The sequence below is a fragment of the Gorilla gorilla genome, chromosome 4, assembly GCF_029281585.2.
Source record: "Gorilla gorilla gorilla isolate KB3781 chromosome 4, NHGRI_mGorGor1-v2.1_pri, whole genome shotgun sequence".
Classification (NCBI taxonomy): Eukaryota; Metazoa; Chordata; class Mammalia; order Primates; family Hominidae; genus Gorilla; species Gorilla gorilla.
In genome coordinates this window covers 44,484,210-44,497,871 of record NC_073228.2, presented here as the reverse complement: position 1 = coordinate 44,497,871, position 13,662 = coordinate 44,484,210, and the positions used below count along the sequence as shown (strand labels likewise).

At 39.7% G+C, this 13,662-nt stretch overlaps 1 protein-coding gene across 5 annotated transcripts in view; it reads left to right on the top strand.

The window, feature by feature from the left end:
* NPEPPS (aminopeptidase puromycin sensitive) overlaps positions 1-13,662 on the top strand; it is a 101,556-nt gene that overhangs the window by 73,354 nt on the left and 14,540 nt on the right. For all 5 annotated transcript variants that reach the window (XR_008680074.2, XM_055387760.2, XM_055387759.2 and 2 more), the window contains 4 exons: positions 3,101-3,164; positions 5,032-5,171; positions 7,338-7,472; positions 8,753-8,972. Coding sequence is in view for 4 of the 5 variants with exons in the window: in XM_055387760.2 (XP_055243735.1) it covers positions 3,101-3,164; positions 5,032-5,171; positions 7,338-7,472; positions 8,753-8,972 (559 nt within the window). In the remaining variant the exon portion in view is untranslated. The remainder of the gene's footprint in view (positions 1-3,100; positions 3,165-5,031; positions 5,172-7,337; positions 7,473-8,752; positions 8,973-13,662) is intronic.

Sequence of the window (13,662 nt, the reverse complement as noted above, 5' to 3'; positions counted from 1 at the left end):
TTATCAGTAATTTTACAGCTTGCATCATTAAAATTATACATGCTTAAGAGAGAAAACAAAATGTTACTTGCTTGTCTTGTCTCCAGGGAAAATACTATAAAATTTGATATAATTCTAAAACCACCAAATACGGTTTATTCTACAAATGCAACGTTGGTTTAACATTTTTTAAAAAATTAGGCCAGGTGTGGTGGCTCACGCCTGTAATCCCAACACTCTGGGAGGCCGCGGCGGGTGGATCACTTGAGGTCGGGAGTTTGAGACCAGCCCGGCCAATGTAGTAAAACCCTGTCTCTACTAAAAATACGGAAATTAGCTGAGCATGGTGGCATACACCTGTAATCCCAGCCACTCTGGAGACTTAGGCAGGAGAATTGCTTGAACTCGAGAGGCGGAAGTTGCAGCGAGCTGAGATTGTGCCACTGCACTCCAGCCTGGGCAACAGAGCGAGACTTCGTCTCAAAAAAAAAAAAAAAAAAAAGTCAGTGTATTGATTTATAATCACTACATTAACAGAATCAAATGCAAATAGCACATAATCACTGACTAGATGTAGAAAAAACATTTGGTAAAATTTCATACCCACTTATAATATCAGTTGTGTAAAGTAGGTTTTTAATGTTGGTTGGATGGCAGTGTGATTTTAATTAGGATTGCAATTCATTAATTGAACTGTTACCTGAATTCAGAGAGGAGTACTTTGGTATGAGTTATACTTCAAAAGGACTGAGAATTACACATCATCCTTTAATGCCTACCAAAAAGTGATCTTAACTCGGTTTCATTAAATGAAATTGTTCTCTTCAGTTTATTTGCCATGGTTTTGTGAGCTGCATGGGGAATTAATTCCTGTTCATTTTTAGGGAAGTGGATTCATAGTTCTTTTTTAGTATGTGTTTTTTCTTGTGGTCCTACATTGTCCACAAAGCTAAGTATCTTTTTATTATTATTTTTATATTTTAAAAAATTGAGATGAGGTCTCACTGTATTGCCCAGCCTGGTCTGGAACCCCTGGGCTCAAGTGATCCTTCCACCCCTGCCTCCCAAAAGTGCTGGGATTACAGGTGTGAGCCACTGCACACCCGGCCAAAGCCAAGTATGTTTTACAAATAATTTCTCAATGTGGCAATCTAAGTTATAAATTTGCTTTTCTGCACATTTGTATTCTAGGTGACATTTAAACCAATTCTTGCACTCTCAAAATGCTCCCAAATTTACATGGAACATTTTCATGTGTAAGCTTGCAGATTACCCTTTCAGAGCCAAATCTTAACTTTAAACATGATTGGATTTTACACTAAAGTGTGCACACTGGAGGACCTCTCAGTTAGATTGGCTGCAATAACTTGGAAAGGCAATTTAGGGAATGCAGTTGATCATGTTTGGTGGAAAAGAATACCTGTAAGTTTAGTGACCTGCCACTGTGACCAGTTCTATTTCTTTGCAGTCTTTTTTCTGCACTTGGGACTAGTCTTGTTATAGGAGATGACTAATTGAATTTGATGTTGACACTGCATGTAGACTGACTCTTTTAAGAATATTAACATATAAAAATTATTGTTACTTCTCACCTGAGCATTTCCTTCCCTCAAAACTACTGAACTATTGGCTGGGCCAGGCACAGTGGCTCACGCCTGTACTTAGAATACTGGGAGGCCAAGGTGGGAGGATTGCTTGAGCTCAGGAGTTCAAGACAAGCCTGGGCAACATAGTGAGACCTCGTCTCTACTAAAAGTAAAAAAAAACTAGCTGGGCATGGTGGCACGTGCCTATAGTCCCAGCTACTTGGGAGGCTTAGTTGGAAGGATCGCTTGAGCACAGGAGGTGTGAAGGCTGCAGTGAGCTGTGATGGCAGCACTGCAGTCCATCCTGGGCAACAGAGCAAGACCATGTATTAAAAAACAAACAAACTATTGGCCAGGCGCAGTGGCTCACATTTGTAATCCCAGCACTTTGGGAGGATCACTTGTGTTCTGGAGTTTGAGACCAGCCTGGGTAACATGGCAAGATGCTGCCTCTACCAAAACAAAAAAACAAACCCAAAACTATTGAAATGTTAATGATTACACATAAAACAGATTATTAAGCCGTAATTTTTTCTTAAAGCAGAACACACTTTTAAGAAATAATAGTTTATCAGTTAGAACAGAGAACAGTAATGCCACACTTCTCAGTGTTACTGAAACTGTTTCCATCCAGGGGCTTTCAAGGTCTTGCTTTCTTTGTTTTCTTTTTTGTCTACAGGCACAGCCAAACTCATCCTCCATTTTGCATTGTAATAAAAGGCCAATGGCCTGGTGCAGTGGCTCAAACTTATAATCCTAGCACTTTAGGAGGCTAAGGCAGGAGGATTGCTTGAACCTAGGAGTTTGAGATCATCCTGGGCAATATTATAGTGAGACCCTGTCTCTAAAAAAACTAAAAATAAATTAAAAATATATTAATGAAATTAAAGGCCTGTCTGTTGCTCTTAATTCTTTTAAGAATAGGAGAGCTGTGTAACATATCTTGATTATGATCTGTTTCTCACTTTACATTCCCCAAATTTAAATATTTTTGCTCTAATTCTGAATCAATGTAAAAGCTTTCAATTTCCTCAGGGAAATCTGTGTGATATATAACTGATTATATATATAATTAGTATCTAGTGTTAACGTTCATTAATAGTTTCCCTGTGGCATCAAAGTGGCCATTGCTTTCTTACTTAAATTTTTTCTTAGTTTTTCAATTCTATTTCTTGCAGTAAGTTTATCCATGAAGCTCATTAGCCCAATTTTACATTTGATTTAGGTGATCTTAAGTCTGTGTTATTTGAAATCCAGGATGTGGTAACTAATAAATGACACAAATGACTGCATATTGTTGAAGTATTTTGTAAACATATGTACTTACCATTGTTGCCTCTGGCTTTTTAGTTATTTGGACTTTTCTCTTTAGTATTACCATCTTCATCACAATTGCATTTTGTATACTCATGAGACATTTGGTTGTGCTCGTTCCAGCATTTGTCACAGAAATGTTGTCTCCCTCCTCTTCAAAAACAAAAACCAAAACCCCAAATGGTGTCAGTACTATTATAGCCTTTGTTTTGCTTCTTTAGGTAGAAGATGACAGATTATTGAGGTTGTCCCAAAAGAAGTTCTGTGCTGGTGGGTCATATGTTGGTAAGTAAATGGCTGTAAGTGGGATATGATTGATGAATTTGGATATTAACTAATACCAGTAGTATTCCAACTAATAGGAAATTTTTCTTTTTTTTTTTTGAGGAGTCTCACTCTGTCGCCCAGGCTGGAGTGCCATAGCGTGATCTCGGCTCACTGCAACCTCCACCTCCTGGGTTCAAGCAGTTCTCCTGCCTCAGCCTCCCAAGTAGCTGGGATTAACAGGAACATGCCACCATGCTCGGCTAATTTTTTGTATCTTTAGTAGAGACAGAGTTTCACCATGTTGGCCAGACTGGTCTTGAACTCCTGACCTCGAGATCCGCCCGCCTCAGCCTCCCAAAGTGTTGGTATTACAGGTGTGAGTCACTGTGCCCAGCCATAGAATTACTCTTTTAATGAATGTATCTAACAAAGCTGGGCACAGTGGTTCACGCCTGTAGTCCCAGTACATTGGGAGGCCAAGGTGGTCAGATTGCTTGAGCCCAGGGGTTCAAGACCAGCCTGGGCAACATGGCAAAACCTCATCTCAAAAAAATAAATAAATAAAATTAGCTTGGCATGGTGGCATGCATCTGCAGTCCCTGCTACTTGGGAGCCTGAGCTGGAGAATTGCTTGAGCCCATGAGATCGAGGCTGCAGTGAGCCGTGATTGTGCCATTGCATTCTAGCCTGGGTGACACGGCGAGACCCTGTCTGGGGGGAGAAAAAATATCTAACAAATCAGATGACAGTTTTATTATCCAAATAAATCTGTACGTGTCACAGTTGCTGTTTTCTGCCTCTTACCTATAATCTACATTGTAGTACTGACAGGTTTTTCTAATACTCTGTGACCAGTAGAGGCAACATTAAAACTTGCAGTATCCCAATATTGGAGAAATTTTACTTTGTGGTTTAACCTGATAGCATAAAGCTATGTAATTTATTAAAGTAGCTCCATTTCCATGAATGTACTGGGCAAGGACTCTTTTTTTGTTTGGCATCTTAATGCCAAGTCTGTTTTGCTGTCTGATATGTAAGACAGTGTTTCTGCCTTACAAAAGCTTTGGCTTGTAGATATGACTCCTCTGTGACGGAACATAACAGCTTCCAGGTTGTATCCTGTCTATCACAACAATAAAAATTAACCCTTCGATATTTCAGCAGTGTGTATACCTGTTAAGGACTGCACCTTAGAATTTGTTTTTAAATGATATGTGAAGGCTGGGCGCAGTGGCTTATACCTGTAATCCGAGCACTTTGGGAGGCTGAGGCGGGTGGATCCCTTGAGGCCAGGAGTTGAGACCAGCCTGGCCAATATGGCAAAACCCCATCTCTATTAATAAAGTACAAAAAAAAAAATTGTATATTTTTGGGCATGGTGGCACACACCTGTAGTCCCAGCTACTCAGGAAGCTGAGGCACAAGAACCTCTTGAACCCGGGAGGTGGAGGTTGCAGTGAGCTGAGATCACGCCACCGCACTCCAGCCTGGGCGACAGAGCAAAACTCTGTCTCCAAAAAAAAAAAAAAATATATATATATATATATATATATATATATTTTTTTTTTTTACTTTAACAGTAAAATTGCTGTCTTTGCTCTCTTGGGGGAAAATGATAATTAAGTTTAAGTCATTGCATTTGTGATTCTACAAGTGAGTTAACTGTTTTCTTTTTTTAGACAACATGTTGTGATTTTGTTAGTAAATGATCCCTTCCTTTGCACTGATACTATTCAGGTTATCTGGAAGAGTTCATGTACCACTAAGAATGAACTATTGACGTATCAGTTTGGCTTAGGCTCCTGGTTAGAGCACCACCACTCCTCTCTCCACCTTACCTTCTGTTTGTCCCTGTGCAAAATTTGTTTGTTCTTCTCTTGCTTAGGTGAAGATTGTCCCCAGTGGATGGTCCCTATCACAATCTCTACTAGTGAAGACCCCAACCAGGCCAAACTAAAAATTCTAATGGACAAGCCAGAGATGAATGTGGTTTTGAAAAATGTCAAACCAGACCAATGGGTGAAGGTGAGTTCAGAATCTTACCTAAACAGATTTCTCTCACTTATACATTTTATGGCCGGTTTTAAATTCTGCTTCAGTTTAGTAGTTTCAAAGAAAAAAAAAAAAACCTAAACTTTTCTTTGTGAAATTTAGGACGAATTTTCATATAGTATTGTCCAGACATTTGTCCTTATGTTAGGGAAGGTAGTGGTAGAGAAGCAGATCCAAAGGCATAGGACTAAGGAGGAGAAGAAAAAAAAAAAAAGTAGACTGAGTGTAAGCGTATATGAACCAAAATATGTGTAGTCTCACACCTTCAAACTCCCCTGTCATTGTAATGAAAGGTTAACTTCAATGATGTGTTGTCACCATATGTGTACTACTGTAATCTAATGAGAGCAGACATATATAATAATCGGTTCGTGTCACTGAAATGTAAAATTCCTTAGTTGGTATTTCAAAACCATTTCACAAAAATACCAATAGGTAAGAATTATTTTTCATTATTCTGTACTCTGTACCTTTCATAATGAAAGTATTTACTACAGACTCTTAATTGTATGTTCCTAATAGGAATTATACATTGTATCAGACATTTGTGCTTTTTTTTAAAAAAAAGCCCGCTGAACACCGTGGTAGCACTTTGGGAGGCCGAGGCAGGCAGATCACTTTGGGAGGCTGAGGCAGGCAGATCACAAGGTCAGGAGTTCAAGAACAGCCTGACCAACATGGTGAAACCCTGTCTCTACTAAAGATACGAAAAAAAATTAGCCAGTCGTGATGGTATGCACCTGTAATCCCAGCTACTCAGGAGGCTGAGGCAGGAGAATTGCTTGAACCCAGGTGGCGGAGGTTGCAGTGAGCTGAGATCGTGCCATTGCACTCCAGCCTGGGTGACAGGGTGAGACTCCATCTCAAAAAAAAAAAAAAAAAAAAAGCCACTTTTCTGTTTATCAACTTTTTTTTTTTTTGAGTTGGTCTCACTATGTTGCTTAGGCTGGATTCAAACTCCTAGGCTCATGTGATCCTCCCATCTCAGGCTCTGGAGTAGCTAGGATTATAGTCATGAGCCACCATGCCTGGCATTGTTTTACTTTTTTAAATATATATTTAAAATATACTCACTGGAATATTACCATTTGAAATTATAATCTGGAAGATTATGTTGTAGCAATATGAAAAATTTCTTATAAATGAGAAAAAAGTTACGTACACTACAATTTTGATTAGGTTAAATGGAATCAATAAAGTGATAGTTGCGTTAAAATTGTAGGGGTGGTTTTAAAAATATTTACATATAAATAGTAAAATATTTGTATCTTACTGTTTTACCATTTAACTATTTTGAATGTAAATGTTCTCAAAAATATTTTTTGGCTATTGGTAAATAGCCTATAGAGAATAATGCAGTTGCCAGGTGCAGTGGCTCATGCCTGTAATCCCAGGGAGGCTGAGGCGCGGCGGATCACCTGAGGTCAGGAGTTCGAGACCAGCCTGGCCAACACGGTGAAACCCTGTCTCTCCTAAAAGTTACAAAATTAGCTGAGTGTGGTGGCGGGTGCCTGTAATCCCAGCTGCTTGGGAGGGTGAGGCACGAGAATCACTTGAACCTGGGAGGTGAAAGTTGCAGTGAGCTGAGATCATGCCACTCCCCTCCAGCCTGGGTGACAGAGCAAGACTCCATCTCAAAAAGAAAAAAAAGAATAATGCAGTCAGTAATTACCTCACGCCAAAAATCTTATGAAATTGCCTTTTAGGTCCATGTACTTCTTTAAAATTGGGATCTGAAAATTGTTATTCCGTTCAGTCTCTGTGCTTATAAGATCAATGTTTGTAAAGGCCTAAGCTTTCTTAGAGATTCCATTGTCCAGGTGTTTTCATATATATGAAGTATTTTCTGTAAACCTAAAATTGAGGTTAGAAATAGAAACCCACATTATTTTGTCCCTTCCATGTTCTTTCTACTGTCCCTCACTTTGGCCCTCACAATTTCAAGTTTCCCTTTTCTTTTGTCTGTGCATTCATTCTGTCTTGATGTGTTGTCTTGTTTTAATCCATTAGTTGGCATAGATGGTCTTAATTGTTTTTCATCCAGATATATCTAAAACCAGAACTCCTTTTAAACATACAAAAGGTTGATTTAAAAAATTAATGGAGCTGTTTAATAGTACTTACTGGATATCTTTGCAGTTAAACTTAGGAACAGTTGGGTTTTATCGGACCCAGTACAGCTCTGCCATGCTGGAAAGTTTATTACCAGGCATTCGTGACCTTTCTCTGCCCCCTGTGGATCGACTTGGATTACAGAATGACCTCTTCTCCTTGGTGAGCATCTGTGACTTAAGTAATATGATGGATTTTGCTGATTAAAAGATTTTGTTTTTCCTGGAGTGTCTGAAACATAATTAGAAGAATATGGGTCTTCATGATGGTTAAAAACACCTTTGGGACTAGAGCAAATGACTATTTTTAATATGACAAGATTGAGGCTATATAATTTAAATCCCATTTCACTACTCCTAAGCCAGCTTTCTGAAACTCTTAATTAAACTATCCTTTGTAAGGCAAAAAATTCCTTTCTTTTCAGTAGAAATAAATATAAGCCTTGAAGAAATGACCCTACTGATAGGTTTTTAAAATAATTAAGTCAGAGTGATTTTATGTTTTTCTAAATAGTGGTTGTACTTTGCTGGGAAAGCCAGAATTTTTAAACATTGTGTTATTTCAAATTATATCCCATTAGCTTTAGAATTATATTTATATTTGGCTTTCTTCCAGAAAGGATTTAAAGCAGCAATTAGTATTATTTTCTTTATGACTTCAGCATAGGTTAGGTAATTTCCAGATGTCTTTATGATAAAATTGTCATATTCCTCCTAGTATTCCTTTAAATTGGACTGGAAATTTTCCCTCCCCTCTGCAGTCATTGGTTTTGGATTCTGCCTTTGTATAAACACAGATTAGCATTGATGCACAAAACCTCACATCTGCTGATCTAATTGCTGAGAGAGACCTGTCCCAGGAGAGTGAGCTGTTTGTGCAGTTGGCTGCTGTAACTGAAGTTCTTTTTCCTAACTCTGTTAGTTCTGAAAGGACTTTGAATTTGTAGTGCCTTCTAGTTTATGTTCTTTTAGAAATGAGTAAAGGAGAGGCTTAAGTTGACACAGTTTGCAGGTCCGGCTTTGAAAGAATGTTTGTCAAAAACCAAAGCTCAAACTATTTTTGCAGTTTTTCTGAAAGTATGAAAAATTTCAAAACAGTAACAAATCCAAGTCCCCAGAAACTGAGTAGAAATAGAAGTTAACTGGTTTGTTGTTGTTCTCAAATTGTTGGGACTCTTAGTGTAATTTTTAAAAGTAGTTCTTGTATAAATAGCAAATGATTCATTCTAATTTTTCTGTAAAAAGAAAAAGAAAAAAATAACAAAGGATTAAAGAAGGAATGTTGTCTGAATAGGATTTTTATGCTAACAGTGTTCTGAGCTTATACAGTCCCATTTCCTTAAACCAAAGAAATTGCTAGCAGTAGATAGTGCCAAAAATGCATGCTTATGTTTTTTGGTTTTGTTTGAAGACTAGGTTAATTTATGTTTTTTCCTATCCCAGGCTCGAGCTGGAATCATTAGCACTGTAGAGGTTCTAAAAGTCATGGAGGCTTTTGTGAATGAGCCCAATTATACTGTATGGAGCGACCTGAGCTGTAACCTGGGGATTCTCTCAACTCTCTTGTCCCACACAGACTTCTATGAGGAAATCCAGGAGTTTGTGAAAGATGTCTTTTCACCTATAGGGGAGAGACTGGGCTGGGACCCCAAACCTGGAGAAGGTAATGGACATACTAAATGGAGAAAGGATTAGGCAGAAGTTGGTACTTTTTTATGTGGTTAACAATATAATTAATATCATCTTTGTATCTACTGGATGTTACTATATATTCAGCAAGCCAGAAATTAAGACGTGAGTCTTTTAAGTCTGCTGGTGAAGTTACATGGGTCAACAGCATAGAAACAGTAGTGGTTATGTGTGTTCGATGCTAAATATAATTTGTGCACATGGTGGAAATAAAAGTCTTTTGCAGAATTCCAAAGGCCTATTTTTAGTCAAGAAAAGCTAAAGGGAATTTTAGGTTGTTTTGTTTTATTTATTTATTTATTTATTTAATTTTTTTGAGACGGAGTTTCATTCTTGTTGCCTAGGCTGGAGTGAGTGCAATGGCGCGATCTCGGCTCACCACAACCTCCGCTTCCCGGGTTCAAGTGATTCTCCTGCCTTAGCCTCCCGAGTAGCTGGGATTACAGGCATGTGCCACCACGCCCAGTTACTTTTATATTTATAATAGAGATGGGGTTTCACCATGTTGGTCAGGCTGGTCTCGAACCCCTGACCTCAGGTGATCCGCCTGCCTCAGCCTCCCAAGTTTTATTTATTATTACCATAAATACCAGGCACCTTTATGTATAACTTGTAAAGGTGCTGAGAGACACAGGGGTCAGCTTTTTTAATTAAGGAAATTATTTGCTTTCTACATGTGTTCTCTGCTCTGATTATTTCTATAAGCATATATTTACTCTTTTTGCTCTGATTTAAATATTGGGGATGATTATTTAAAGGTTTTACATATCATTATTTTTTATCATCTGCTAATAACTAAAGGTGGTGTTTCCTCCTGACCAGTCTTGACCCAGAAGTCTTTTGTAATAAAAATAGTAGCAATACCTAGAGCTCTATGTCTTGTCTTCTTTTTTTTTGAGATGGAGTTTCACTCTTGTCACCCAGGCTGGAACGCAGTGGCGCCATCTCGGTTCACTGCAACCTCTGCCTCCCGGGTTCAAGCGATTCTCCTGCCTCAGCCTCCCGAGTAGCATACCACCACGCCTGGCTAATTTTTGTATTTTTAGTAGAGACGAGGTTTCGCCATGTTGGCCAGGCTGGTCTTGAACTGTGGGCCTCAAGTGATCTGCCCATCTTGGCCGCCCAAAGTGCTGTATTACAGGCATGAGCCACTACAGCTGGTCCCAGCTTCTATGTCTTTTCTTCATTGATTCAACAAATATTTATGTAGCTAGTAAATGCCATATACTATTTTAAGAGCTGGTGAAACAGCAGCAACCCAAATATTGCCTTATATGGCTTACATTCTAATGGGAGACATAGCAAATAATTAAATGTATAATGGTCTAGGTGGCAGGAAGTATCATTAAGAAAAATAAAGTTGCCGGGGGTGGTGGCTCACGCCTGTAATCCCAGCACTTTGGGAGGCTGAGGTGGGTGGATCACAAGGTCAGGAGTTCAAGACCAGCCTGGCCAAGATGGTGAAACCCCGTCTCTACTAAAAATACAAAAATTAGCCAGGTGTGGTGGCGGGTGCCTCTCATCTTAGCTACTTGGGAGGCTGAGGCAGAGAATTGCTTGAACCCAGGAGGCAGAGGTTGCATTGAGCTGAGATCAGGCCACTGCACTCCAGCCTGGGTGACAGGGCGAGACTCTGTCTCAACAAAAAAGAAAAAGAAAGTCGTCAGATAATAAGGAGTGCTGGGCCACTATTTTATAGAGAGTGTTTGGGGAAACTGTCTCTAATAAGGTGGTATTGAGCATAAACTGAGACATGGAGAGAGTTATGAGGCTACCTAGAAGAAAAGTGGTTGAGACAGAGGAAACAGCAAGTACAAAAGACCTGAGATGGGAGCATGCTTAGGGTATTCGAGGAATAACAAGAAAGCTGCTGAGTTCAGGACAAGAATGAGTGGGAGAGGGCAATGGGAGACCTTTCTGATCCTGTAGAACCTGTTTGCTACAGTGAGAAGTTTTTTGACTTTCACATTTAGTGATATGACATGCTAATTAGAGAGTTTTGGGCAGGGGAACTTGATTTGATTTACTCGGCTTTCTGAAGAACAGACTAAGAGAAGACGAGAGGAGGCAGGGAGACCATTCAGAAGGCTATTTTAGCAATCCAGTTGAGATGCTGGTTGCAACTAGAACTTACAGGTGGTAAAGTCTGTGTATATTTTGAAGGTGCAACTGAAACTATTTGGTGAAGGATGGACTGTGTGGTGGAAAGAAAGAGAAGTGTCATCAAATTTTGGCCTGCAGAACTGGAAGAATGAAGTTGCCATGTACAGGGATAGGGAAGACTGCTGTAGAAACATTTTTTTCTTTTAAAGATACAGAGTCTCGCTCTGTTGCCGAGGCTGGAGTGCAGTGATGCAGTCATAGCTCACTGCAGCCTCGAATTCCTGGATTCAAGCTATCCTCCCACCTCAGCCTCCTGAGTATTTGGGACTACAGGCATGCACCATACCCAGCTGTGTTTTGGAAAAGACGAGATTTCACTATGTTGCTTAGGCTGGTCTTGAACTCCTGGACTCCAGAAATTCTCCTCCCTCAGCATCCCAAAGTGCTGGGATTGCAGCCATGAGCCACTGTGCCTGGCATAGAAGCATATTTGGGTGTAAAAGGGAATCGGGCCAGGCGTGGTAGCTCACACCTGTAATCCCAGCACTTTGGGAGGCTGAGGGGGGTGGAACATCTGAGGTCAGGAGTTTTGAGACAAGCCTGGCCAACATGGTGAAACCCCATCTCTACTAAAAATACAAAATTAGCTGGGCGTGGTGGCACACGCCTGTAGTCCCAGCTACTCAGGAGGCTGAGGCAGGAAACTCACTTGAACTGGGAGGCAGAGGTTGCAGTGAGCCGAGATTGCGCCATTGCGCTCCAGCCTGGGCAACAGAGCGAGACTCCGTCTCAAAAAAAAAAAAAAAAAGTGAGGGGGTGGGAATCATGTCACACATGTGGCTCACACCTGTAATCCAGCTACTCAGGAGGCTGAGACAGGAGAGTTGGTTGAGTCCTGGAGTTCAAGCCCAGCATGGGCAACATAGTGAGACCTCATGTCTTTAAAAAAACAAAACAAAACTGGATGAGATCAACCAGTGACTGAGTGTAAGTGGAAGAAAGTGGTCTGAGTTCAGGATTTAGAGATTGTGTGGAAGAGGAAGAAACAGCAAAAGAGATGGACTGGCCAGTGAGGTAGAAGGAGAGCCAGGAGAGAGAGGGGGTATCCCAGAATTTAAATAAACAGTAGATGAAAATAAACAGTAGATGAAGGCAGAGGGAATGTGATCAGCTGTGTCAGATGCTACTACACTAAGTTAAACAGAATGATGAAGGCTAATTCAATATTACATTTAACAAGTTTTGTGGAGTAGTGGGGAACAATAATGAATTCTCCACTTTTGGAGCAGGTTCTTTAGAATAGGAGGAGAGGAAATGGAGACAACACACTTAGACAACTTTTTAAAGGAGTTTTGCTGAGAAGATCAGAGAAAAGGGGTAGATGAGAGAGACGTGGGGTAAAGGAAGGAATTTTTTAAGTTGGGAGATTTTATATTACATTTTCTGCAACTATTTGAACATATGCAGTAGTAATATGCTCAGGAGGCTGAGACAGGAGAAAATTCATGTTTTGTGAGAGAGAGGGCTTATTGCTATAGTGACAGCTGAATAATCAAGAGGAGTTGAGGTCCAGTGCAGAAGTTAAGGAGTTGGTTTTAGATAGGAGCACAGATGAATAGTGACAGGATAGGAGTACATGGACACAGATGCAGGTAAATTAATGGATGTTGCACTTTTCTTTCATGATGATAACGTGACACTTTTTGACTTCAAAACTATCTTTACAATATAGGGAGAATGCCTTCAATTTCCTAGCTATACAGATGGGAGAATGAAACACGGCAAAATAATAAAATGTTACCTTGCATCACACAGCGTGTTAGTACCAGAGCCAGAATTATAAATTACTTCTTGTAAGAATCATCACAACATGTAGTTATCTATTGATCTCTGATGGTTTTCTTAAAATTATTTTTGGTTAAATTATGATTTAAATGTAGCAAAATGAATAATCTAAATGTTACAGTTCCATGACTTTCGGCAAACACATACCACATTTCCATCACCCAGAAAGCTGCTTGGGCTCCTTCCTAATTGGTCCCTGCTACTTGAGCCTCCCGTGCCTACCCCACACAGGCACATGCCATTCTGATTTCTTTCACCTAGATTAATATTTATCTCTTCTATTTTATATACATAGAATCATACAATGTGTGTTCTGTTCTTATACCTGGCCTCTCTCACTCAGCATAATGTTTCTGAGATAATCCGGGTTGTTCATTGCTTTTTATTGCTGAGTAGTATTTCATCATATGAATATACTACATTTTATTTGTCCATTGTACTGCTGCAATTCATCAGATTTGTGTGCCATTAACTGTTTTTTTAATCAATCATTTATTTCCTGGATGTTAACTTTTTTTGAGATATAATTCACATACCATAAAATTCACCCTTTTAAAGTATACAATTCAGTATTTGTTAGTATGTTCACAAGATTGTGCAACTATCACCTCTATATTTCCAGAAGAATTTCTTCACCCTCCCCACTCTCAGCCCCCCTACCCCCCCCCAAAAAAAAGCCTTGTGTCCACTGGCAGTCACTCTCCATTTCCTGGCAA